General features: G+C 38.3%; 1 protein-coding gene across 1 annotated transcript in view; it reads right to left on the minus strand.

Annotated features, from left to right (window-relative positions):
- The window catches only part of pdxdc1.S (pyridoxal-dependent decarboxylase domain containing 1 S homeolog), a 52,975-nt gene extending 27,433 nt beyond the window's left edge, over positions 1-25,542 (minus strand). The window contains exons 1-5 of the mRNA XM_041579232.1: positions 25,249-25,542; positions 6,177-6,250; positions 3,676-3,744; positions 2,737-2,817; positions 1,541-1,690 (exon numbers count right to left, since the gene is read on the minus strand). Coding sequence (XP_041435166.1) covers positions 1,541-1,690; positions 2,737-2,817; positions 3,676-3,744; positions 6,177-6,250; positions 25,249-25,269 — 395 coding nt within the window. The 5' untranslated portion in view covers positions 25,270-25,542. The remainder of the gene's footprint in view (positions 1-1,540; positions 1,691-2,736; positions 2,818-3,675; positions 3,745-6,176; positions 6,251-25,248) is intronic.
- Positions 25,543-27,135: the final 1,593 nt, after the last annotated feature.

Here is a 27,135-nt window from a genome sequence, read left to right on the forward strand (position 1 = left end):
CACTAAAATCCGAAGTTGCGCACAGGGGTAGCGTAAGATTGCGAAGTTGCGCTAGCGTTGATTCGCTAAGTGAAGCGAAGTTACGCTAGTGAAGGCTAATTTGCATACAGCGCCAAATTCAAATTTCAATGGAGGAATACGTATCAGCACTACAAATGGCTAGAAAAGCTTCAAAACATCAAATAAAATTTTTATTTTGCCCTACACATGTGCCCACTGTCTAGGTAAGTTGCCATGAGTCAGGAAATGTAGGGGGGGAAGGAGGGGAGCCCCAAAAATTTTTTCAATCTTTTTCAGCCTATCACCCATAATGTAGAAAACACGCCAGCGTTTTTTGGGACTTAGAAAAAATTTTGACTTTTTTTGAAGCAATCCCTATCTACTCTATTGCGCTTCGCCTGGTCTGAGGTGGCGAAGGAAGTCTAGCGTAAAAGGTAGCATTCAGTACACTGCGCGCGTTAGTGAATTTGTGTAGTTACGTCGGTAGCGAAAATTCGCCAGGCGTAAGGGTGCGAAGTAACACTAGCGAAACTACGCCAGCGTTCGTTAGTGAATTTGCACAGTAACGAAAATGCCAAACGCTAGCGAATTAACGCTAGCGTTCAGCGCTTTGGCGCTTAGTGAATTTGCCCCATATAGTATAAAGAATTGGAAAACCAACATGCATACTGTAAAAAAAATATGCTTTTCAGGCAATGGTTATGTTAATTCACAGCTTCTTTATAGTCATGGATCCGCACACACAAGTTTTTCTGCAGTGGGGAAAGCACCCCTTCTTTTTATTTGTTTACACCACCAATATCAAAGTTTCGGGGGGTACAACCTCCCTTCATCAGGTATCATCTTCATTCCTTAAGTCTACTAAAAAAAATCATGTAAACATAGGCATAAACAAATTGGTCGGGTTCTACTTCCAATGAGGGTTAATTATATCTTGGTTTGGATGAAGTACAAGGTACTGTTTTATTATTACAGAGAAAAGGGAAATCATTTTTCAAAATGTGGATTTTTGGCTATAATGGGAGTCTATGGGAGACGGCCTTTCTGTAATTCAGAGCTTTCTGGATAACGGGTTTCTGGGTAACGGATCCCACACCTGTACTTCATCTAAACTAAGATATAATGGAAGATATATCGGAAGCCTTAAGATATAATCAATCCTTATTGGAATCCTTATAAAACGGATGTCCAATACCCGTTATAGGATTTTCTTGACATTATCTGTATTCATTTGTAGATGATTTGGCAAGGGATAGGTATAGGGCTGTTTGTCTATTAATTTTGCTATGACTGATCAACGGCCTTAATTCTTGCACAAGATTTAATTTCATCACTGTTCAAACTGTGTTTTTTAGGTGAAATATAATATATCCTGGAAAAGTTTCCAAATAGCCAAAGTTGACAACCTGTTTTTTTCACTGTTATAATGCATATGTACATTGTGACAATACCTTTTTTTTTAAAAAAAAAAAAATATTGCACAAATCTCTTACTTCACCAGAACTGGCAATGCATGTCTGCATACAAATACCAACTATACCTGAAGAGCCTGCAGAGCCATAGCGTTGTGTCTGAAAGGATTCTAGTGGTGAGTTTTCTGAGGCGGTCTCTGTCAAGTACAGATATATAAGCAGCTAGACTGTGTCCCAGGAGGGCCATGTGACCTTGTTCACCAACATTCTGGATTCTTCTATAATATAGGGAAAAATAACAGTCAATAATGAGTAACTGGACTGAGAAACCAGCAAATCAGTTTGGACAGGTTTACTGGAGTAACAATACACAATGTCCAGACTTATTGCTATTGGTTTCTTACTCTTATAAAATAGTTACAGAGACCTTAACAGAAAGAAAGAAAAAATAGTGTGGGAATGATTAAAACCCTTAATTTAAAAGAAAACCATCACAAAGTTTGTAGGGATTTACAAAATCATCATGTGATGTCCGAAGCAAAGTGCAGAGACCTGAGGCTGTTAATCACACTACTGTAGTTAAAGGAATTGTTCAGTATAAAAATAAAAACTGGTTAAATGGATAGGCTGTAAAAAATATTGTTAGTTAGTCAAAATGTAATGTAATGTATAAAGCCTGGAGTGACTGGATGTCTAACATAATAGCCAGAACACTACTTCCTGCTTTGCAGCTCTCTTGATAGGTTACTGCCTGGTAACCAATTAGTGACTTGAAGGGGGGGCACATGGGTCATAACTGTTGCTTTTGAATCTGAGCTGAATGCTGAGGATCAATTGCAAACTCACTGAACAGTTATGTCCCATGTGGCCCCTCTTCAAGTCGCTGACTAACTCAGAGTTAGAGAGCTGAAAAGCAGGAAGTAGTGTTCTGGCTATTATGTTAGACATCCAGTCACTCCAGCCTTTATACATTACATTTTTGCCTAACTGTATTAGAAACATTTTGTATTTTGCACATACTATCTATTTACCCAGTTTTTATTTTTACACTGAACCTTTAAGCCGTATAACACTGATCTGTACAAATGAACACATTATATGAAGCAAATAAATTACAGTCCCTTCTATTTTATGAAGAATATAACAGGAGATAAACTCCACAACAAATTTTAATTTACTGTGTATTAAACTATGCCTATGGCCAACCCTTTAATCCAAACACCTACATTATATGCTGCCAGACAGATTTATAATTGGTACAGGCACTTAAATGCATTTTAAAAGTGGGATTCATTTTAATGCGCTAACATTTTCCAGAGCATACCGAAACGATAGGGATTCCTCCTCTTCATCTTCATGCATGAGATTCTGAACTAACTGCAAAATGCTCACCATGTTTTGACCACTGGAAAAAGAAAAGAGAGATTATTTAGTCTTCTACATGAATAGCTTGCCTTTGTTTAATGGTCTGCAATCACTTTATGTAAAGTGCAATCCTTTTGCCTTCATTTTGCAAAATACTTAGCAAGGCCAGGGATTACAAGGTGCTCTTTAACAGGGGTACATTTAAGAGGTTATTTACTAAAGTCAGATTTTTTCTGGTCAGAGTTTTTTCGTAGAAAAAAAAAAAACATATCAGTTAATAGTGCTGCTGCAGCAGACTTCTGCTCTGAAATCCGTTCTTCAAAAGAGCAAACAGATTTTTCTATATTTAATTTTGAAATCGGACATGGGGCTAGACATAGTCAGTTTTCCAGTTCCCCCCAGTCATGTGACTTGTGCTCTTATAAACTTCAGTCACTTTTTACTGCTGTACTGCAAGTTGGAGTGATATCACCCCCTCCCTTCCCCCCCCCCAGCAGCCCATAACAGAACAATGGGAAGGTAACCAGATAACACTTCCCTGGAAGATATAACAACACTCAATAGTAAAAATCCATGTTCCACTGCGACTCCTTCAGTTACATTGAGAAGGAGAAACAATAGTCTATCAGAAAGCAGTTCCATAGTGGAGCACTGACTCTTTCTAAAAGCACATGACCAGACAAAATTTACCTGAAATGCGCCTACACACCAATATGAATAAATTGTTTGTAGTGTCAACAGTGTAATTTAGAAATAAAGACTACACCATAAAAATCGTGACAGAATCCCTTTAAGTACCTAAGCAATTCATAAGAGGTGAGCAGTGCCCAGGTAATATAGAATATCATTGTTAAATTGTTTTAGGGAATAATTCTTACAAAAATGTTGTGTCTCTCACCTTCCTTGAAGTGGTCCAGGAATATCCTTTCTTGAGTGTTTCTTGCCATCCTTCTCTTCCTCAGATGGTCTTTGTGGAAAAAGTATAAGCATAATAAATGTTATTATATATTGCTCGACAATTCCTGTTAAAGTAACCCTGCACCTTTAAAGGCAGACAAGGTACCATGGGTTTGTTTTCCCATACATTCGGGCTTGGTTGGGGTCATGCATAGTTGATAAAACAGTTTGTAACCCAACAATCTGTCCCTGGTGTTCAGACATTTGTAAATATTTCATATTGTTTCATTCCTATTGTCTTGCCATAGGGTGGGGATTAAGGTTGGCCAATGAGATGAATCTGATGTGAAAGATTTGGGAAACCAAGACATAAGCTTGGAATACAATTTGGCTGTAGGCTTAAGTGAATTATTGGCATAAAGCAGGCCTGGACTTGCAATATGAATTCTGGGGCTGCTGTAAGTTGCCATAGTTCCTATTTGGTGAGCTTGTGGGGGCTGTTTGGGCCTCTGCATATCTGAAATGCCAGAACCTATTTTAAAGGGGTTGTTCATCTTTAAATTAATTTTTAGTATGATGTAGAGAGCCGTATTGTGAGACAATTTGCAATTGTTTTCTATTTTTTATTATTTGTTGTTCTTGAGTTATTTAGCTTTTTATTCAGCAGCTCTCCAGTTTGCTATGGTAATTTGGACCCTAAACACCAGCTAAAACAGCAAACAGGCAGTGATTTGAATAAGAGACTGGAATATGATTAGAACATGAGACTAAATAAAAAGATGAGTAATAAAAAGTAAAAAATAACAATACATTTGTAGCATTACAAATCATTTGTTTTTTTGATAGGGTCGGTGACCCCCATTCAAAAGCTTGAAAGAGGTAGAGAAAGAAAGCAAATAATTCAAAAACTATAAAAAATACATTGAAAAATTGCTTCGAATTAACCATTCTATAACATACTTAAAGTTAACTTAAAGGTGAACTGCCCCTTTAACTCCCAGTCCAGGCCTAGCTAAAACGGTACAGGTTTATAAGGATTAACATAAGGGAGGGAGCTCCAAACTGAGATTGTAGCAGTTTTGTAGGTTATTGTTTTTATCTTTTAATTGTGCTTTTAAACTGCACGGTCATTTAGGTCTTCTAAGGTCCATATTGATGATGGCTAATGAAAATGCTGCAACTCCAAAACAGATGTGTGTCTTCGTTTGAAATATTAGCAAAAGAATGTACTTTCTGAGAGCTGGAGAGATCAGCAATTTAGATTCATTCATCTGGGTTATGGACAATTGTTTCAAGAAAATAAAAATTCTCAGAAGGTTTCTTATTGTCCGAAATGCAAAGAGCAAAATGTTGACTTTTTTCATTATATGTGGGTATGTCCACTTATCACAACTTTATGGGAGAAAATTTCACGTTATATAAAAGGAGTGGTCACGTTAGATATATTGTTGAAACCCCAATATGCACTGTTAGATCTTAAAGATTCGTTTCAGTTATCACAGAGTGATTCTTCTGGGAAGATTACAGATGAAATACTGTCTTTCTGTTGGCTGGTTATGGCTGCTACTCGAAAGTCTATTTTTCTGTTTTGGATTAAAGATAAACCCCCTTCTTTGAAAGATGTAATTTCATATTTACATAAGCTATGTATGCAAGAAGCTGTTAGATTTAGGATGGATGATTCTATTCAAAGAAATAAAGTTAAAAACAGATGGTCCCTGTATATTTCATCTTTAGATGTTTCTAAAAAAGATTTTATCCTTAAACTGATGGGACAAGATGATCGCTAATGAATGAATTTGGTAATAGTGTGTTAAAACTATTTGTACTGACTTCCCATGTCTTAATTATCTTTTTTAAAAAAAAGTACGGGTCTTTTTGTTTTTGTTTTGATTTGTTTCTGGTTATTTCATGGTTCAGATACATGAAAACATCTCTTGAATTTTACTCATATGAATTGTTCTTTTATTCCATAATATGATTGTTCATATATTTAATTCATTGTATTTTCATGAAAATTCAATAAAAAGAATTTTAAAAGAAAAGAAAGAAATATTAGCAATGTGGGTACATTACAAACAATTCTGAATGCTGAGACATACTGTAGCTAGTGATCACAAATGGCTTCTGTGATGGTGACACAAGCATAGAATACTTCTCAGCACACCATTTATTATCATATTAGCATGTAAAGTTTATTTAAACCTTCAAGTTTTTTAGACTTGTTCTTTTGTATTAAAATAAACAGAACCCTATCCACACATACATGGCATTCAATAGTGTACCTGCATTTAACAGTTTCATTGCTAGAAATGAGACTGATGCAAATGGAAGGGTTGGGCTGCATGGTTCTCCGTGGAAACAGATAGAACTGTGCCTTTGCTCCAGGAAGCCATTGTTTGCTTTACTGAACTCAGAACACCATACCTGTATAAATTGGCTTGGAGCTGCTGCCTTGACAATAGATTTATGAGCTGCCATAATTTGTTTCAAACGCCATACCTCTGATTATCTTCCAATATTTTCATTGCTTCATCCAGATTCTTTCCCATTTCTGCTAAGGCCGGGTCGATCATCTACAAAGTGAAAGTAGAAGAACATTTACAAATAAACAATATACACCAGAAAATCTTATTGCAGTTGAGGGAAACATAACTTTACCCCCAAAATTAATACTTAAAGGAGAAGGAAACCCACTAGGCGCAAAACCCCTTCCCCCCCTGTGTTGCCCCCCTCCCTACTCCCCCCTGGCCTACCTGTCCCCATGGGAAAATGCCCCTAACTTGTTACTCACCCCTCTGCGCAGGTCCTGTCCACGGAGTTCACAGTGGCCATCTTCTCCCACGCGCGTCTTCTTCCTGCTTTGACCGGTGTCTTCTGGCGCATGCGCAGTAGGAACAGTTACCGGTACGGATCTACTGCTCATGCGCTGAATGTCACGAAGAACGAATGTCACAAAGAACTTCGTGACATTCAGCGCATGCGCAGTAGATCCGTACCGGTAACTGTTCCTACTGCGCATGCGCCAGAAGACGCTGGTCAAAGCAGGAAGAAGACGCGTGTGGGAGAAGATGGCGACTGTGAACTCCGTGGACAGGTGAGTAACAAGTTAGGGGCATTTGCCCAGGGGGACAGGTAGGCCAGGGGGGAGTAGGGAGGGGGGGCAACACAGGGGAGGGGTTTTGCGTCCAGGGGGTTTCCTTCTCCTTTAAGCAACAGATAGTTTATATCAAATTAAGTGGCATATTCAAGAATCTTACCAAAGTGGTGTATATATTTAAGTAAATATTGCCCTTTTACATCATTTCCCTTGACCCACCATTTTGTGATGGTCTCTGTGTTGCCTCAGAGATCACCTGACCAGAAATACTGCAGCTCTAACTGTAACAGGAAGAAGTGTGGAAGAAAAAGACAGAACATTGTCTGTTAATTGGCTCATGTGACCCAACGTGTATGGTTTGTTTGTGTGCACCTTGAATCCCAGGGGCGGCCCTTATTTTTTAAGATGGCAATATTCTATTTATGATTACCCAACGGCACATACTACTAAAAAAGTATATTATTATGAAAATGGTTTATTTATATGAAGCAGGGTTTTACACATGAGATGTTTTATGCAATATTTTTTTATAGAGACCTACATTATTCGGGGGTTAAGTTTTCCTTTAATATATTGACAGAGTTCTAGCAATTTGTAGAACCAAAGGTCATTCAAATAAGGATGTGGCTGAGAATTGTACATATTTTATATACAATTACTCCTGGTTATGAAGCTATTTTATGCCACACCTGTGCCAGCAACAGTCTATATCCAAATGCCCTAGAGCGTATTATTGTTCAAAGGGTGCGCCTTATAGATCATCACATCATATTTGGCATAACTTATCCTTTGCCAGACAACAGCCACAGAATTTGAATTTGAACTGCTCTCTGGCATTTGGCACAGATAATTGTAGTGCATTAAAGCAATATTTTACTATAGGTTCAGCCTAACATTTCTTGGCAATTCCAGCGTGAGTGAACATTATATACTACTGGCCAACAGCATGGAAAAATTTTAGGTTGAGTTATTTTTCTATTTTTAGGGGCCTATTTCTTAAACCTCAGATTTTTCTGGTAAAGTTTTTAAGGAGAAAAACTTGATTTTTTTTTTTTTACAGGAACATTTTTCGAGATTTATTAAACTCCGAAGCTGCTAAAAATCTGAATCAGAAAATACTCCAGCTAAAAACTGTCATGTAGAAGTCAATGACAGATGATCCCCTTTTACAACTGGAACATGTTTTTTGCCTTCGTGAGTGTCAAGTGTTTAGATTAGGGCTGTTTGAGGCTGGGTTTAGATTCAAGTTTTTCGTTTGGCAATCAGATAAATTAAAGTTTTTGGTGGGCAACAATTCAAAAAATGTGCACAATTCGAATTGCTGCACAATTTTGTCAACACTTTTCCCTCATGGACAATTTGCAATTTCAGTTGTTAAGAAATTAAGCCAAACCGTGGTTGGCAGTTAGGCTGAAATTTTATTATTACTATAATCGGAAAAACTTGAGTTTTAATAAATAGCTCCCTCAATTTATACTTTTTTTTATAATTTTTCAAGTTATTTTTCAAGATTTTTCAATCCCTTTTATTTGCTATTCCTTTTGACTGAGCATCCGGGCTCTGCTTCATTTATTATTTATACTTTGTCTGAATCTCAGGAGTTACATAAACCATAATAAGGACTTTCATACTGCTTCTATCTTCAATGACACTTCATTCTTACTTGCACAAATAAGGAAGCCTCAGAGCTGTATATACAATGTTACCTTTAAAAAAATTAAATTGGACTCATAAGTGTTGTATATTTTACAAATATAGGTTGTGAAAAAGGTGAGACAAAAGGGAAAATATATTCTGTTTTCAAAACAAGGATGCTTACACTTTCCCCTCAAATAAACAATATACTTTAAAGGTAAATCCTGCGTTTTCATGTTCGTTTGCATGGCATAGGCTTTTAACAAATTAGCATCAGTAGTATCAAATTAGTATTAGTAATTAGCAGTAGTTATTTTCAAAGCGCAGGTAGAGCTATTTATATGTGAAACATCGCAAACATACTGTATTTTATTATCATAATTGCAGCACAGTCTTAAGCATTGCTGAGGTCTTGAGTTTACCTGGAGGTTGTACAAGAATATACTTGTAGGGAATAGGGTAAATATATTATCCAACTTTTTCTTCTACGTGCAATTATCACAGTATTCAACAGTGATCAAAGTTAATGTAATTACCACAGTGTTTAGCAGTCTTTAAAGGAACACCCTGCTAACAGGAGGAGGAAGAGATTTATCAAAGGTCACATTTCGAGTTTATCTGAATTTTTTTACTCTAATAAATTTGAATACACTAACAACTGGAATGGAGTTTTTTCTCTGAAAAAAAACTTGAATGTCAGGAAGGCTATTAATATCTTCAAATGGGTCACTGGACCTCTGCCATTGACTTCTACATGAACTCGGCAGGTTTTAGGTGGCAAAAAGTCAAATTCAAGCTGTTCCCAGAGTGCAGGTATGATAAATCTCAAATTTGAATTTGTATTATTCCCAACTTGAATTGAGTTTTGACCAAAAATCCAACTCAGATTTTAATTAACAATTCGACCCTTAATAAATCTGTCCATTAAAGTTCATAATGGATATTTTCTTCTGAATGCCTAATGGACATTGCCATTTTATTTATTGGGGAGCATTTACTAAGTCAAATGGGGTAGTTCACCTTAAATTTTATTATGATATAAGTGATACTCTAATATGATTTGCAATTATTTAATTTTTTTTTGTGCTTTTTGAAATATTTAGCTTTTTGTTCAGTAGCTCTCCAGTTTGGGAGCTTCAGCCATTATCTGGTTTCTAGGTCCCAAACCAATCCCGGGAACCAGGCATTGGTTCGAATGAGAAGCTGGAATATGAAAAGGAGAGGTCTGCATAGAAAGATAAGTAATCGCAGCTTCAGGCTCTCCTGGTAGCCTCCTGGGAAGGTCTCCGACATTTTCCATACCGTTCCCTTAGGGATTACAGTCCCCTGCCAACTACTCTGACCACCCCTCACAAATCTTGGCAGGTAGCCCTTAAAATTTTGGGCCATGCTCCCCCGTTACTGTCCCCAAACCTACCTTTGTGGGGTAACTCATACCTACCTCACTTCAGATATCTCCCGGATTTCATATTTTGGCCTAACAGAGGCATTAAATGCTTACAAGACCTTCTTGATCCCCAGGTGTTTCCCACATATTGTGCTCTTCAGCGTAAGACCCACCCGACGCCTCTTTTGTTATTTCAATACCTTCAGCTTAGGCATGCTTTTTACTCCCAATTTGGTACCCTTGCCCCCCAACAGTCTTCTCTGGCCATAGAGGAAACCCTCCGTGACCCTAGCCCTTCCAAATTGGTGTCCCGGCTATACCACCGACTTCTACTCTCTGGCCCTAAACCCTTTCTGACTACTCAAGCATGGTGGACTGATAAAATTACGGGTCTTTCACAGGAGGACTGGGAGGAGACGATAGATAATGTGTACACCGGCCTTATCTCTCTCAAGGATAAGTTGGTCCAATATAAAATTTTACATCATGTGTATATAACCCCGGTACGTCTCAAGCAAATGGGCCGAATCCCCCTTGACATTTGTCCGAGGTGTCAGCAACCAGGCGCAGACTTCTTTCACCTACTATGGGAATGTCGACTGATTTTACACTTCTGGACGCGAGTGGTTAACTTTCTAGCTGATAACCTTGACTTCCCGAGGGTTATCACCCCCTCCGTTTGTCTGTTGGGGGTCTTAGAAGACCTGGTCCCGGCCAAATACCCCAGAATTGCCTTTCGTATTCTCCTTTTCTATGCAAAGAAAACTGTTGCAATGCACTGGATGGGTAACCTACCCCCTTCTCTTAGAGCGTGGGTGCGGCTGGTTAATAATGCCCTACCCCTTTACAAACTTACCTATGAATCCAGGGGCTCGCCTACGAAATTCGACAGAATATGGGGCTCATGGGCTGATATAGATCCGAACCTCCCTGACTGAACGGTGGTTGTGCAGACCGTCTGGGTCATACTAGAGGTGGTTCCACTCATCCTATATTCTTGATGAGGTCCCTTGGGTGTTCGATTATCCCAGAAGTCCATTATTGTCTCATAGCAATGTTTCTTTTATGGTGCTTGTAGTTGACTTGTACGTTCAGCCGATTTTATGTGCCTATGTATAATCTATATGAACCGGTCTGCTTGACTGTCTGTTATGTGTGTATGTTTAAAACGAAATAAAACTTACCTTTTAAAAAAAAAAAAAAAAAAAAAGAAAGATAAGTAATAAACGGTAAAAGTAACAATAAAATTGTAGCCTCATTGAGGAATAGTTTTTGGCTTTGAACCAACGCATTTGAAAGCGGCAGAAGAGGAAGGCAAGTAAAAAACTACAATAAATAAAAAATGAAGACCAATTGAAAAGTTACGAAGAATAGAACGTTCTATAGACTACTAGAAGTTACCGTAATCAAAAGATAAACAACCCTTTCTACGTAGTGCAAATGTAAGCCCGTTACAGTTCTATACACACATGATTTATGTTGACCCATAGTACTTTGCAATCCATGCTCTCTGCCTTATTCACCCAGGTACTCCTTCCTTGCCAGCACAGCATATACAGAACAGAAGCAACCTTTTATAATCCATTCAAGAGGCCTAAAGAGATCTGCTTGCCAAAAGCAGGAACATCACCCCCGGGAGAGGGGCAGGTGCATTTACATGAAGTCACAGAGGAGAATAACAGATGAGTGAGTTGGAGCCATGCTAAATGCCTTGGAAATTACGTTTCTTGAACGTAACAAAAGTAATACGTTAGTAGTGATGTTATTTAAGGATCAGTAATGGGCCTCGTGTTCTGTGTTCTAACAGATGCGCTGAGACATTACCTCCAAACAACTAGCAATGTATTAGCATATGGAATTTTAGTAGAAATGTGTATAGAGTGTCTGTTATGCTATATGAATTGGAAGATGCAATATGGGCTGTTTCATACATAATCTGCTATTGGTTCAAGAGTACACAAAGGGCAAAAGGTACTGTACTACTGTTCAAAGTACTTGGCAATTCAAATGAATCCAGTCTACCAAAATGACCCTGGTGTGTCAAAGTAACTATAAAGTTATATTTATGGATATATATTTATAGGAGTGACAAACTGTGTATTTATTTTAAAGGGTTTTTTCACCTTCAGACACTTTTTTCAGTTCAGTTGGTTTTAGATCACCAGAAAAATACTTTTTCCAATTACTTTCTATTTGTGACAGTTTTTCGAATACTGAAATGTAAAATTTCATTTTCACCTTCTAAAGCAGTTCGGGGGGGGGTCGCCGACTCTTTAACTGTTCTAAATTGATACAGTTAGTTGATCGATTTATTCTGTTTGTCGCTGCTGAGCAGAATCCCTGGGTTTCATTAAAAGCAGCTGTTGATACAAATAGTTGTTACATTTCTCATCAGCATCTGAAGAATATTAGCAACTATTGTAACACTTCTATTAACTAAATGTAGCAAATTGTAACAGTTCCACAGTTCTATAGCCAGGGACTTCAATTTTGAGAAACTGGTAAAAGATAAAAGACGGAAAGCAATTAAAAAGTCATTGTTTATGGTGAACAATCTGAAAACAACTGAACTGAAAAAATGGCTGTAATGTGAATAGCCCCTTTACATTTGGCACATCAAGCATCTATGTCTCTGTTTATCACTCAACTGAGATGTATGACTATAATTAAGAATGAAATGAGCACAACGTTGTGGCAATTACAAGATAAATTTAAACTGCAGCTGCCAAATTTCATGTAGAACAGGTAGCAATTACATAAGCACTCTGAAATGCAATTCAATGTGATTCTACTATACTAAGAATCTATGCAAGAAAATCTAGCATGGAGCAAATATCCTGGTATTGGGAAGGGGTTGTATCTGTTGAGTGCTGGGACAAGACCTAATTTTGATTATCTCTGCATAAGTGGATTAGAAGAAAATGAAAAAGAAAACTGTCAAGTATGTGTCCGATTGCCCCTAGTCAATATTTGGCTATTCTTTACAGACTTCCTAAAAAACTGCTTTATCTAGAAACCAAATGGATCTTTGATTTGGTTACTAGGTTTCCTATGGGACTCAACAATGAGTATGAGGTCTGTGGTTATTTTTAACTGTCAATGTGCTTTTTCATGTTTGATACATTCCGGTTTTGCACATTTACTAGTATGTTTATGTATGTAAACTGTTATGTATAACTGTGGGTTTATATGGTATTCTTGGTAGCAGTAACTATTCATAGTTATAGAATTCTTATTAACACTTGGGTGTAGAAACATGGCACCAGTTAACCTTAATATAATTTAAAGTGATACTGTCATGGGAAAAAAAATTTTTTCCAAACTGAATCATTTAATAGTGCTGCTCCAGTAGAATTCTGCACTGAAATCCATTTCTCAAAAGAGCAAACAGATTTTTTTATATTCAATTTTGAAATCTGACATGGGGCTAGACATATTGTCAATTTCCCAGCTGCCCCAAGTCATGTGACTTGTGCTCTGATAAACTTCAATCACTCTTTACTGCAAGTTAAAGTGCTCTCACCCCCTTCCTTCCCTCCCCCAGCAGCCAAACAAAAGAACAATAGGAAGGTAACCAGATAGCAGCTGCCTGGTAGATCTAAGAACAACACTCAATAGTAAAAACCCATGTCCCACTGAGACACATTCAGTTACATTGAGAAGGAAAAACAGCAGCCTGCCAGAAAGCATTTCTCTCCTAAAGTGCAGGCACAAGTAACATGACCAGGGGAAGGTGGGAAATTGACAAAATGTCTAGCCCCATGTCAGATTTCAAAATTGAATATAAAAAAATCAGTTTGCTCTTTTGAGAAATGGATTCCAGTGCAGAATTCTGCTGGAGCAGCACTATTAACTGATTCATTTTGAAAAAAATTTTTTTTCCCATGATAGTATCCCTTTAATGTGCACCAAGATGGTGCCTTTGGAGGGATGGGTGGAGTTTCAGTCTGCACTTCTTTCATGTTCTCAATAGAGATTGGTTCACCTACTGAGTCAGGTGATTTGAATATTGGATAATTGATCGAGTCTTTTGATTGATGCACATCTGTTTAAATACTGGGTGTATAGCTCGGTTTAGGTGATTAAGTGTTTGTAACACGAAACGCGTAAGGTTCTTCACAGTCAGGACAGTGAGGTTGAGGAATGCACTGCCGGGTGATGTTGTGATGGCTGATTCAGTTAATGCCTTTAAGAATGGCTTGGATGATTTTTTGGACAGACATAATATCAAAGGCTATTGTGATACTAAACTCTATAGTTAGTATAGGTATGGGTATATCTAATTTATGTGAAAGTAGGGAGGGGTGTGTGTATGGATGCTGGGTTTTCATTTGGAGGGGTTGAACTGGACGGACTGTCTTTTTTCAACCCGATTTAACTATGTAACTATTTGTTGATGGACATAATAAACCTTTTTTACTTCATTAGAACTGCCTGGTGGAAGAATGCCTTCATTTTGAGTGCCTGCTTCACTTGTATTTCAACTTATCTGCTCCCTGTGCGGAGGGCTCAGGGCTGTGCACCTGGGCCCCTTCCTCATAGTGGTTAATTATTTACTTTACCCTTTATAGATCCTTCCTCTAATCAAGACCTCCTAAAAATAAAATAAAAATAGCCGTAGTCAGGATATTTAGAATTCTTACTGCCACAATATGAACAGATAGGGTTCAAAGCGTCAGTCCTGTCCCTTCCTCATGTAGTAAAACATACAAGGGCAAAAGAAACAAAAGTATATCCAGGTGTATACCATGGATTTTTTAACATATATTAGCATATCCACCATGAGAAAGAGGAGATTCTTTTACAGCTCATTTTTGAGCACATGAAATATCCGCATCCATTTAAGCAAATCCCACACAAACTGCAGCACAGATTTTTCTTAGAGGGAGTGGCATCACTTCTGGTGACTGGTGCACACGCACAGCATCAATAACAGCCTTATAATATAGTTGTGTGTTCAGACCAAACCCCAGCCAATCTCCTACTGGCTTCCAATGTGCATTGTCCTGTTAGCTAATCATTGCCAGTGAGCATGCTCTATGTGAAGCAGCCAAAAGCAAACTCCAGTGAGCCCTCCTTTTGTAGACTAGGTACAGGGGCCATGAAGTTTCATTCAGTGGCAGTGATGCAGTTGGGGTGCTATTGCTTAAAAATATTGGAGGAGGTTAGTTCTCTTTGAATGAGAACTTGACTGGTCATCAGCAATTAGCAGCTTCCTGGCCTGGGGACAAAAATCTTGAAATTGTCTCCAATTCACCTGTATGGACATTACCAGCAAGCACACAATTCACATTAAGAGAAAGCCTACAGATAAGCCTTGGAGGGGGTGTAATGCAATATCTTACATGGCATACTTAAGATCTGGGGTTTCTTTAAAGGAACAGTAATACCAAAAAATGAAAGTGTTTTAAAGTAATTAAAATATCATGTGCTGTTGCCCTGCAGTGGTAGAACTGATCTGTTTGCTTCAGAAACACCGAAGCTAAAGGTGGCCATAAACGGAGAGATCCCACCTTGAGGTGGGCAATATCGGGCTGATCCGATCGTGGGCCCTAGGGCCCAACGATCAGATCCTAACGATGCCTAACGGGCAGTCGGATCGCGGGACCGCATCAACGAATAGATGCGGCCGCAATCCAACGGGATTTTTAGTCCCTTCCGATCGAGATCTGGCCGACTTTCGGACAGATCTCTATCGGGGAAGCCCGTCGGTGGGCCCCATACACGGGCCAATAAGCTTCCGACTCGGTCTGTCGGCAGCTTTTATCGGCCCGTGTATAGCCACCTTAACTACTGTAGTTCATATAAATAAGCTGCTGTGTAGTATGGCAGAAACTAAAAAAAAGCCAATATGGCACAGGTAAGTGGATAACACCATTATGTTCTACAGAGCTTATCTGCTGTGTAACCTGAGTCTTTTCTCCTTTGAATGGCTGCCCCCATTGCTACACAGCAGCTTATTTATATAAACAATAGTAGAGTTTCTGAAGCAAACAAAGCCGTTTTACCAGTGCAGGGCAACACTGCATTATATTTTTATTACTTTAAAACACTTTTTGATTTTACTGTTCCTAAGTGGTCTGTTCCGAAATAGGCTGTTTGTAGGGGTGGTGGTTCCGGAGGACAGCATTATATTGGTTGGTATCCACTTAACATCAGAGAGCAAATGACTAGCAAAACAATGAAGGAAAATAACGTTGCCTTTTTTCTACTTTATGCGAATAAAAAATTATTTTCTGGCCAAAGATCCCATACTTATAGAATAAAATTGCACATTTCACATAATGGTAGGATGTGCTTATCTGTGCCAACCACGGAAAGATGTCCACGTGTTCCCTACCATGCAACTATTTCACCAAGCATGAAATGTTCTGACCTACATACAGAAGAGTGTAACATGAATAATGTAAGCCAGCTGAATAAAATCTAAGTTGCAATAAAAATATGGCAGGAATCACAGAACCAGATAAGGAGGACAACCTAGAGCACTAGACTATAGCAGAAAAGTAGCCCCATTTGCTAAAACATGTAATTAAACGACTAAATTATACAGGCAATGAATCTGTGAATTAGTTTGAGGCATTATCAGTTGTCTCTGTAGTATAATGATACATAGTCCTGAATATGCAGCAACATTCCTTTATGAATCATTGTATTCTTGCAGCTGATTTTATATCCTTCCCAACAGTTTATAAAACACTGACTGTTGTTTAATATCAGTTCCAGTAGAACTTTTCTCTCATTTTAAGGTTCTAAGGTTGATGGGCCCATAGAAACCACACACACAACAGGTGTGTATGCCCCTTACAGTGTGTATGCCCCTAAAACCAAGGCAAGGGCAGTGGCAAGGGAAAGAATTAACCAGCTAAACAGGGAGTACTTTTTTTTAAATTTTTTTATTAGTTCAGTTGTTTTCAGATAGTTCAACAGAAATAAGGACTTTCTTCAATTACCTTCTATTTTCTATTTCTGACTTTTCATCAAAGGCAGCTGTTAGAATTGATACAATAGAAATTGCTAATATTCCACAGATGTTGCTCAGAAAAATATCAACTAATTTATCAAATTGTAAGGGCAGGACTACATGACGCGCTTGGACCCGACACGTCGCAATGCGACTAAACGCATGCGACGTTTACATAAAACGGATGTGAAGGAGAAATCGCATGTTACAACTACATTGATCCAACTGTCGGATGAAAACGCAGTGTCAGTCCAAGTGCGTCATGTAGTCCTGCCCTAACAGTTCAGAATCTGCACCTGGATTACTGAAAGCAATTGAAAAAAAAAGTCTATTTGTGGTGAAAAATCTGAAAACAACTGAATCTGCCGAGGAACACATTAACCCAATCAAGGAATGGATCAAAGGGAAATGTACCGAGAATAAACTTTGAATAGACTTTTAGGAGGGTTATTTACTAAACTCGGATTTTTTCTGGTCAAAGTTTTAAAGGGAAAAACACAATTTTTTCAGAGAAAAAAAAATAGAATTTTTTTGTGATTTATTAAACCTCAATGTTGTTAAAAGTCTGAATAAAAAAGTACTACATCTTAAACCTGCCGAGGTCATGTAAAAGTCAATGGCAGATGTCCTGTTTACAATTGGAAGATATCATGATCCGGGCTGGATTTCATACAATAATTCGAATAATTTGTGTTTTTTGCGTGATCAAATCCAATAAATAGCACGATTCCGATTTTATCAAGTCTTATCCCGCACCAGATTTTTTTTGAGTTTAGTCAAAGTGGTTTTAAGAAAATAGTGAGAAATTTGCAGATTTTAGTGAATAACCCCCTTAAAGGGGTTGTTCACCTTCAAACACCTATTCCAGTTCAGTTTCCACTAAAGCAGGTCGGGAGGGGGGTCGCCGACTCTTTAACTGTTCTAAATTGATCCATTTATTCGATCCATTTATTCTGTTTGTCCCTGCTGAGCAGAATCCCTGGGTTTCATTAAAGGCAGCTATTAGAATTGACAAATAGTTGCTAATATTCCAAAAATACTGCTGAGAAATGAATAAACAAAATGATAAACTAAATGTAGCAAATTGTAACAGTTCAGAATCTGCTCTCGATCAATGAGCTGCCAGACTGAAACACTAACATTAAAGGGCACCTATCACAGCCAAAATCAAACACATATTAACAATCTGACCAGAACAGCCTAAACACGTTTAATCAAACTACGTATATAGTTTTTTGAAAAAAACTGCAGGTTTAAAAAAAAATCTTTGTCAAATGGGATCTTTCACTGAAGGAGGCCATACTGAGACTATAACAGAGACTATAACATACACATTTTAGGAGCATGCTCAGATTGTAGCATTGCCTTGAGTATTCTACCCAGAATGCCTAGCTTCAGTAAACTCCTCCACTAGAAGTATCACAAGCTTTCCCTATTTTGTCCCCTGCTGGTGATGTTATTATGCAAATGAAGGGCACACACTAACTTCCAGAAGGTGGCAGTACTACTGACCAGCAGCTAACACAGAGGTTTGGCTGATTTGAAAATAGCTTAGCAGAGTTGATAAGCAACCAAGGAATTTCAACTGAGCATGTGCGACATTTCAGAGCTACAGTTGGCTGGGAAGATATATTTAGGAGGAGCCAGTGAAATCCAAGATGCATGCCTGCTAGAACTGCAGTGGAGAATCTTGCAGACGGTATAGTGAGCTGATGATTTACATTATACAAACAATTCTAACTGAAGATTTCTTAAACTCTCCTATAGTGTATTAACATAACTAATTATTTTAGTTATGATTGGTGCCCTTTAAACTTTAAACTTGAATTCTGGGAGAACGGTAAAAAAAATAAAAGATGGAATTGAACAATCTAAAAACAATTAAATTGAAAAAAAAAGTGGAAGGTGAACAACAGCTTTAAAGTAGCTACAATTGTACATGTATTCTATTCTGATATTTCCTGAAGAAGCATTGCTTAGTTTAGAAAGACTGACATTTTCTAAAGTCTTCTAGCTTCCTTAAAAATATTTATATTTCCATCAGAAAAAAAAAACATTTCTGAAGAGAAATGTAAATAAACAGATATTTGTGAAATGTGCTTAATGTTATTCTTGAGCTTCTAATAGCTTTTGGAAGCCTTAAACTACTCCTGACATATGAATACCTTTAGACAGTAACCTCTACAAATAAAATGTATTGTCAAGTGGATGTGATTCTAAAAATGAAGTATTTTTTTTATCTGTAACAGGCAACACACACTTTCAGTATAAGCCCAATAAGGTAGAGGTGTAGAATGTAAGCCATATCTGCAATCAAAGAATATATGCTAACTAGACATTAAGCCCGTTAAATTAACAGGCGCTAGAACATATGTAGTCAATCATTCGCCAGAGACGGTCCGTGGGGCACATGCGCAGTAGCGCAATCCCATGGACACAGGGACTGGACGCAGTGACACTTCAACTTTATTATATAGGATAGGATATAGGATATACATAAGGGGATACCAACTTGTGTTCTTATCTAAAGGAGACTTTTTACTCCACGGCAGTTTCCAGCAGATGGCGGTCCTATTATTAGCAACGCATTGGTCAGGAATTGGCAGCAATTTTTTTTTCCTGCGGGGGGCGGAGATTAATAGTAAAGCTTGCGTCTCTGTTGTCATCCACACACCGGAAATGGATTGGTAGAACTTTGACTGGAACGCAGGTCTGGCTCTAGACCAAGGACGGAAACGGGGCATAGAACACAGTGCGACGGGTGCACTGGGAAGACAGGGAGTGGGGCACAACTAAGGAAATGCGAATGTCAGCGCGGTTGCTAGGCGCAGAAACTAGCCACATCCCATTAAGGTAATATATATCCCATGGGAACTGAACCCATTTTTTTGAGCTGTTAAAAACATATTTCTACATAAAAAGTAAAAGGGAAGCTATATTGTAGGAATCATGATCTGTGTGAAAGCCCAATCATATCATTAAGAGGTAGATGGGACTGCAAACATTTGTTTTTGTACCTACAGGCTGCACAAGTTTTCCACTTAGGTCATAGTGCAGCACTTCTGCAAAACCCTCGGAAAAACATGCCCACACCTAATTCACTTTTTATAGCCTTTTGGAGATAATGGTGCCTCTTCACCATTCAATAATGGGGCTTTTAAAGGAATTGTTCAGTATCAAAAATAAAAACTGGGTAAATAGACAGGTTGTGCAAAATAAAAAATGTTTCTAATATAGTTAAAAATGTATAAAGGCTGGAATGACTGTATGTCACACTACTAACATTACAGAACACAACTTCCTGCTTTGCAGCTCTCTAACTCTGAGTTAGTCAGAAACTTTAAGGGGGGGGGCCAAAGGGACGTAATTGTTCAGTGAGTTTGCAATTAATGCTCAGCATTCAGCTCAGATTCAAAAGCCAACAGTTATGACCCAAGTGCCCCCCTTCTTGGTTTTCAAGTTATTTAGCTTTTTATTCAGCAACTCTCCAGTTTGTAATTTCAACAACCTGGTTCCTAGGGTCCAAATTGCCTTAGCAACAATGTAGTGATTTGAATAAGACTGGTATATGAATAGGAGAGGGTCTGAATGAAAAGATGAGCAATACAAATTTGCAATAACAAATTTGTAGCCCAACGGAGCATTTATTTTAAAATGGGATCAATGAGCCCAATCTGAAAGCTGGAAAGAGTCAGAAGGCAAATAACTCAAAAACTATAAAAAAAAAAAATAAAAAAAAATTAACGAGGACCAATTGAAAAATTGCTTAGAATTAGCCATTCTATAACACGCTAAAAGTTAAAGGTGAACCAACCCTTTAAAGGTAAACTACCACACCTACCCAACCTTTTAGTGACCCCTTAAAGGAGAACTACACCCTAAAAACGTTTGTTGCAAACATAACTTTTTCAGTGAGAAGTTTAATTACATTCACTGCGCACTGGCGCTAACTATAAAATTCGCAAACCTTCTTCCACTGCCGGAAGTAGTCGCTAAACAGTTTCCGGGTTTGCAAAAGCTATATTAAGGCAAATTTGTTCACACAGAGGCATAACTTTTCGCATTGCGAATATTTTTATTACATTCCCCCATTTATGTATGCAACAACTAATTGCCTGGAGTCCTAAGCTCACCATGCAAAACAGAATGAACAGTCTGAAGTGGTGTAAAGAAATCTGCCACCTCTTTAGCAATGGCAGCGTGTTCCTTGTGTGATTCATTGTGCTTCCCCATGTGCTAATGTGACAAATGTGGGTTTGGTGGATGCCAATAGAAAACTGCATGTTTGAATGTGTAATGCTGACTGTAAGGCTAATGTCACACAATACGCTTTCTCCTCCAGAGTTAGAAAACAACAATCTACTGCCTTCCACTCCAAGTCTAAACACTGGGTGGATTTTGGAACAAATGTGTGCATATTTACTACTTAATCCACTGTGTACAGACAGGCATGGCCAACAGTATGGATGTACTGCAGTCCAGCTTTATCATTTGGTTTACAGGTACTAGTTCCACTGGGTTTCGGTGAAGGGAAATCTGTACCTTAGAGTGTAGAGTGACATTCTTGACAATTAAGTACCTTCCAATAAGTGGAGGGGGGTTGGAGAAGGCCTTTACCTGTTTTAGAATATAATGCCCCTTTGTGCAAAGTGAGGCCCACAGATAATTAACAGAGATGGACAGACGGAAGTGGAAAAACTTGACTGGTCTGTACAGAGTCCTGAGCTGAACTCATAACTTGTGAGCAAGGCCATGTCCCCAGCATCAGTGCCCAATACTAATGCTATAGCTGAAGGAAAGCTACTTCTGCTCCAGCATCTAGTGGAAATCATTCCCAGAAGAATAAAGGATGTTTTAGCAGTTATAAAGGTACCAATGTCTATTAAAAAAACCTACACTATATTGAAGGATATGTTCCTATGTTATAATCACCAGCAAATCCAATGACCTCTATGGTACTGACAGAATCCAACACACAGTAAAGCTGGGTAAACACAGACTAACTCGATTATTTCAACAGGTTAAAACCATTACATCCTGACGCGTTTCTTATCGAAACGCGTCAGGATGTAATGGTTTTAACCTGTTGAAATAAAAGCTGAATTTTACCTAAAGAGAGGTTTCCGGAGTGCCTGCTGATCTTCTTCATATCGTATACAAACACCCATTGCTACGGGTTCGGGGCGATGCACCTGGACCACTTGATACGTCGGGTGAGTGTTTTCCCGTTTCCAGGCGGAGTTGTTTTATTGTGATTTACGCTGAAGCGTCGGACCTGGGGTTTCTACACCCAGGTCATAGTGGTTACAGGGTGAGAAAGTGTTAAAGCCAAAATAATTTTTGTTTAGCGTTTTGAGATGCTTATAAATAACACCCTATGAACATGTACATTTTTAACCACTGTAGGACTGTGCAGCTTTAATTGTTTGTTAATTGGCTCTATGTTGGTCAAATAAATAAGCAAAATAATGATACCTTTCCAACCACCACAACTCAAATTCACCAATTCCAGCAATGGCTTTCTCTAAAAAAAAGGTGACACACTCCCTGGTTCTATGGGGTATATTTATCAAAAAGTGAAGTTAATAGTGAAGTTCCGCCACTAGAGTGAAATTCCGCCACTCTCCATTCATTTCTATGGGATTTTTATAGACGTATTTATCAAAGGGTGAACTTTCACCCATTGATAAATACACCTTTTTAAAATTCCATAGAAATGAATGGAGAGCTGTGAAATTTCACTCTAGTGGCGGAACTTCACTCTTTGATAAATTTACCCCTAAAAGTGCAGGGGGGGGTGCATGGAGATTGTGATTGGCTGGGTGCAGTTGCATTGAGACACAGGAAAACAGGAGCTGGTAAACTGGGGCAGACTAGGTATTGTATACATAACAACCAGCAAAGTTTATTTATTGTTATATTACTATTACTAATCCTGTTTCTTCTGCATGAGGCACTTTAATGATTCTCTAGCAATAAGGAGAGCAAACACAAACTGAACAAAAACTGGTCATGCATCTCATTCAGTTTCTAATACTTTCTTCCATTCACCCACGTGAATGAATCCTTAGTAGTGTGTAATCGGCTGACCAGGAAGTGAGGCTAATTGAGCAACTGCACACAACATACTGTTTAGCTCTACAGAGTAATGCTGGCACTTTCTATAGTAATAATGTTTTATGCAGTTTTGTCAGTCTGACACGTATAGTTAAAGGGGAAGTGGCTGGGGTTAAGGTACAGGCCAGAAGCAAATGTAGCAAACTTCTTGGGCAGGTTTGCGTCTGAAAAAAAAAACTTCCACATAGAAAAATCTTATTACTGTCGGCTTCCTCTGTAACAGACAAGGAATTTTTGACACTTCTACTTTCTATATTTGGCCTTGCTAAATGTGTAAGTGTAAGGCCCCTGATACAGCAGCGGGAACTTTACATTAGAAGCAGTGATAGGAGCTTTGACTGGATGAAACGGGCCAAGTAAATGCCATATGTGCTATTAGACTAAAATGCAAGCATATCTGGCAAGGTGTAAATCAGAGAGAAACATTGCAGCGCTATATTCCCTTGTATAGAATTTTTAGAGGATTATTTATGAAAAGGTGAACTCTTTTACTTTTTTGTTTTCATCCTTTGGTAAATATATTCCGAGAAATTCTATAGAAGTGAATAGAAAGTGGGGACATTTCCCTGTGGTGAGATCTATTTCACCTTTTCGTTAATATGCCCCTTTATAGCTTGATAAAATATACATTAAACAGGTCGCTACACTAAAGATGACATAAAGGTATAGGATCCGCTAATAAAACTAGTTATTTAGAAAGCTCAGAATTTATGGGAAGACCATCTCCCTTTCGACTCCATTTTGATCAAGCAATTAAATTTTTTTTTTTTTAAACCTGCACCTTGTAATTGATGCCAACTAAGATATAATTAATCCTTATTGGAAGCAAATCAATCGTACTTAGGTTTATTAATGCTTAAATTTAGTACACTTAGAGGGAGATTTATCAAAATGTGAGTTCAGATTTTAATAAATAAAAGCTCGCCCACGTTCTATTCAAGCATGGGATTTTTAGAAGGATATTTATCAATGGGTGAAAATTGGAACTCACCATTTGATAAATACGCTTCCAAAAATCCCATAGGAATGAATAGAGCGTGGGTGAGTCTGAACTCAAATTTTGATAAATCTGCCCCTTAAGGTACGGAAATCCAAATTCCCTTTATCTGGAAATCCCCAGGTCCAGACCGTTCTGGATAATCGATCCCATACCTGTACTCAAATGTGTGAACTGTGCTCCTTGTACAGCAACTGAGAAAGAGGACACTGCCCCATAAAACAATGGTGCCACCATTTGCTTACCAGGAATAAAAGCCCTACCTATTGTAAGGATGCGCTGACCCACATCTAGAATATAAACATTCTTGAATATAAACAGAGAATATAAAACAAAGTATGCATCTTCCAGTATCTGTAATGCGTCTCCTTTCTTAAGGATAAAGAGTCAGGGTGCTGGAATTACCCCAATTCAGGCAGCGAAAAAGGCAAAGCATCACAACACACAGGCGCAGCACAAATTAATTGTGGATACAACGATTTAACCACCAAACCAATGTCCGTTCAAGAAGTGGCGTGTTTCTATGAATGGTAGCACATGTAATATTAGAGCTTGCTTGGAACCTTTTGTCTCTATACTGACAGGAAAGTATAAATAGCTGGCCAGATCTTTGTTGCCGTATGTACAGATCCATGCAAATTACTGTTCTCTATTTTTAACCATGGGAAGGAAGCTAAATGCTATTTTTATATATATATATATATATATATATATATATATATATATATATATATATATATATATATATATATATATATATATATATATATATATTGCACCCAGGTATAAGTCTATATAAGTGTGTGCTCAAGCATATATATATATATATATATATATATATATATATATATATATATATATATATATATATATATATATATATATATATATAATGCCTGCTTACATTAAACTTCAAGTCTCCAATGCTATAGTAAAACTACAACTATCAGCATCCCCCCCAGAGACCCTCACCTAATAAAGGTGCAGACAGCTAAGCAGCAACATTGCTGATGAGCCTTAGCAGAAACCTCCTGGGAAGTCCAAGCTTTAGCCATTGTTAAAACTACAACTCTAAGCATCACTGACAAGCAATGTATGATGTGGTATTTAAAAAACTGGAGGGCCTCAGGATCCCTGGCACAGACACTGGAGGGCTCGCTTACTAACAGAGAGGCAAAGGTGTATACAGGTACAGTCACCCTTGGAAAGCAACCAAAGCATCTTTAGCATATCACGCAAGTTGCTGCTATTGATCACTGCATTGGTGTGCACTTTAGCGCCTATGTTAGTAAATATGCCCTGTGGTTCTAATAATGCCTCTTAGTTTCAGTCCAGTCCTGGTGCTTCACACACGTTTTAATAGCAGGTACCAACCTGAGGAATGTGTTTCTGCATGGCGGTTCCTTCAGCTGAAAGCTGCCCTTCTATTAATCTCCGAGATTATTCCTGCCCGTACTTCCGCCTTCCTTCCTGCGCCTAGCCACCACTCCGACTGCTCGCTTGACTCCACGCTGGCAGCGCTGACGTTACCAGGCAGCGGATCAGGCGCGTAGCCGAGACAGTCCAGAAGCGCGGCCACGAGAGCAGTAGAGCGCACGCTAGGCGAAAGGCAGATTTGAGGAAGTGGTTTGGGCTTTGCTGCCTACTGTACTGCACCTGTCTCTCTGAAACAGGACGCGAGAGGCCGTGCAGCTCCGGGATCATGGTGACGTTTAGCGAGTCACTTGACCACGCCCACTCAGGAAACACTAGCGAGCTCATGACGGTGTACCTCATTTTCTGTCAGGACTACATCGAATTTCATATCTATCTATCTATCTATCTATCTATCTATCTATCTATAAATTATATCCTTATAAATGGTGAATTCTGATGTCATCAGTTTTAAACGTTCAGTTCTGATGTCATTTCTGTCACATGACTCACTAAAACTTGTGTATTATAATAACTAAAGTACCCCAGTTGCAAAATATGAGGATATTAGAAATAACCTCAGACTTCCATGGTCGGGAAATTCCTTGGTGACTTATAATATCCTTATAATTTACAATAGGGGGTACTTTATTCACTATATATATATATATATAGATATATATATATATATATATATATATAGATATATATATGTGGTGAATAAAGTACCCCCTCTTGTAAAATATAAGGATATTATAAGTTACCGAGGAGTTTCTTGACCATATAAAAACATGAGGCCGAAGGCCGAGCGCTTTTATACAGGTCATGGAACTCCGAGCCTCACAATAGCCTCACATTTTACAACTAGGGGTACTTTATTTATTATAATACACAAGTTTCAGTGAGTCATGTGACAGAAATTACATCAGAACTCACCGTTTATAACTGATGACATCAGAACTCACCGTTTATAAGGACATAATTTACAGGATATTCATGGCTTTTGTGTAATTATATATTTAAATCTGTCAATAAATAAAACATTCAAATAGTAAGATACTCGCCTTCCTCGTGAGGCAACTTTGGGCGACTTCGGAAAACGAAGCACTCCGAGTGCCTTCCCGCATACATTCTAGCCGGTGGGGAAGCAGTTCGGGGAGATTAGTCGCCCCCCGAAGAAGAGGAGATTTGTCGCCGGGCGACTAATCTCCCTGAATCTGAGCGTGTGGCCTGACCCTAACAGGGTTTAGTTATTAGCAAGTGCAGTTAATTTCTTATCATTACAGAAACCAAAAAAAAAAAGCAAATGCTAGTTACTAGGGAAGCACCGAATCCATTATTTTGGATTCGGCCGAACCCCCGAATCCTTCGCGAAAGATTCGGCCGAATACAGAAAACTACTTTGGGAAGGGGGAAACATTTTTTAACTTCCCTGTTTTGTGACAAAAAGTCACGCGATTTTCATCCCCGTCCCTAATTTGCATATGCAAAATCAGATTTGGTTCAGGCGGGGCAGAAGGATTCAGCCGAATCCAAATGCTGCTGAAAAATTGCCAAACCCGAATCCCGAACCAAATCCTGTATTCAGTGCATCCCTAATAGTTACATAGTTAAGCAGCTTGTTTATATAAACAATAGTAGTGTTTCTGAAGCAAACACAGCAGTTTTTCCAGTGCAGGGGAACACTGCATTATATTTTTATTACTTTAAAACACTTTAATTTTTTGATATTACTGTTCCTTTAAAGGGACAGTGTACCCACTTTTTCAACATCGTTTCAATCAATAGAGCTTGTTCTGAATATACTATTAGCCTTTTGTTTAATGAGGAAATGTCTATGATTTTTGT

This window comes from Xenopus laevis, chromosome 9_10S (genome assembly GCF_017654675.1).
Source record: "Xenopus laevis strain J_2021 chromosome 9_10S, Xenopus_laevis_v10.1, whole genome shotgun sequence".
NCBI classification, from domain to species: Eukaryota; Metazoa; Chordata; class Amphibia; order Anura; family Pipidae; genus Xenopus; species Xenopus laevis.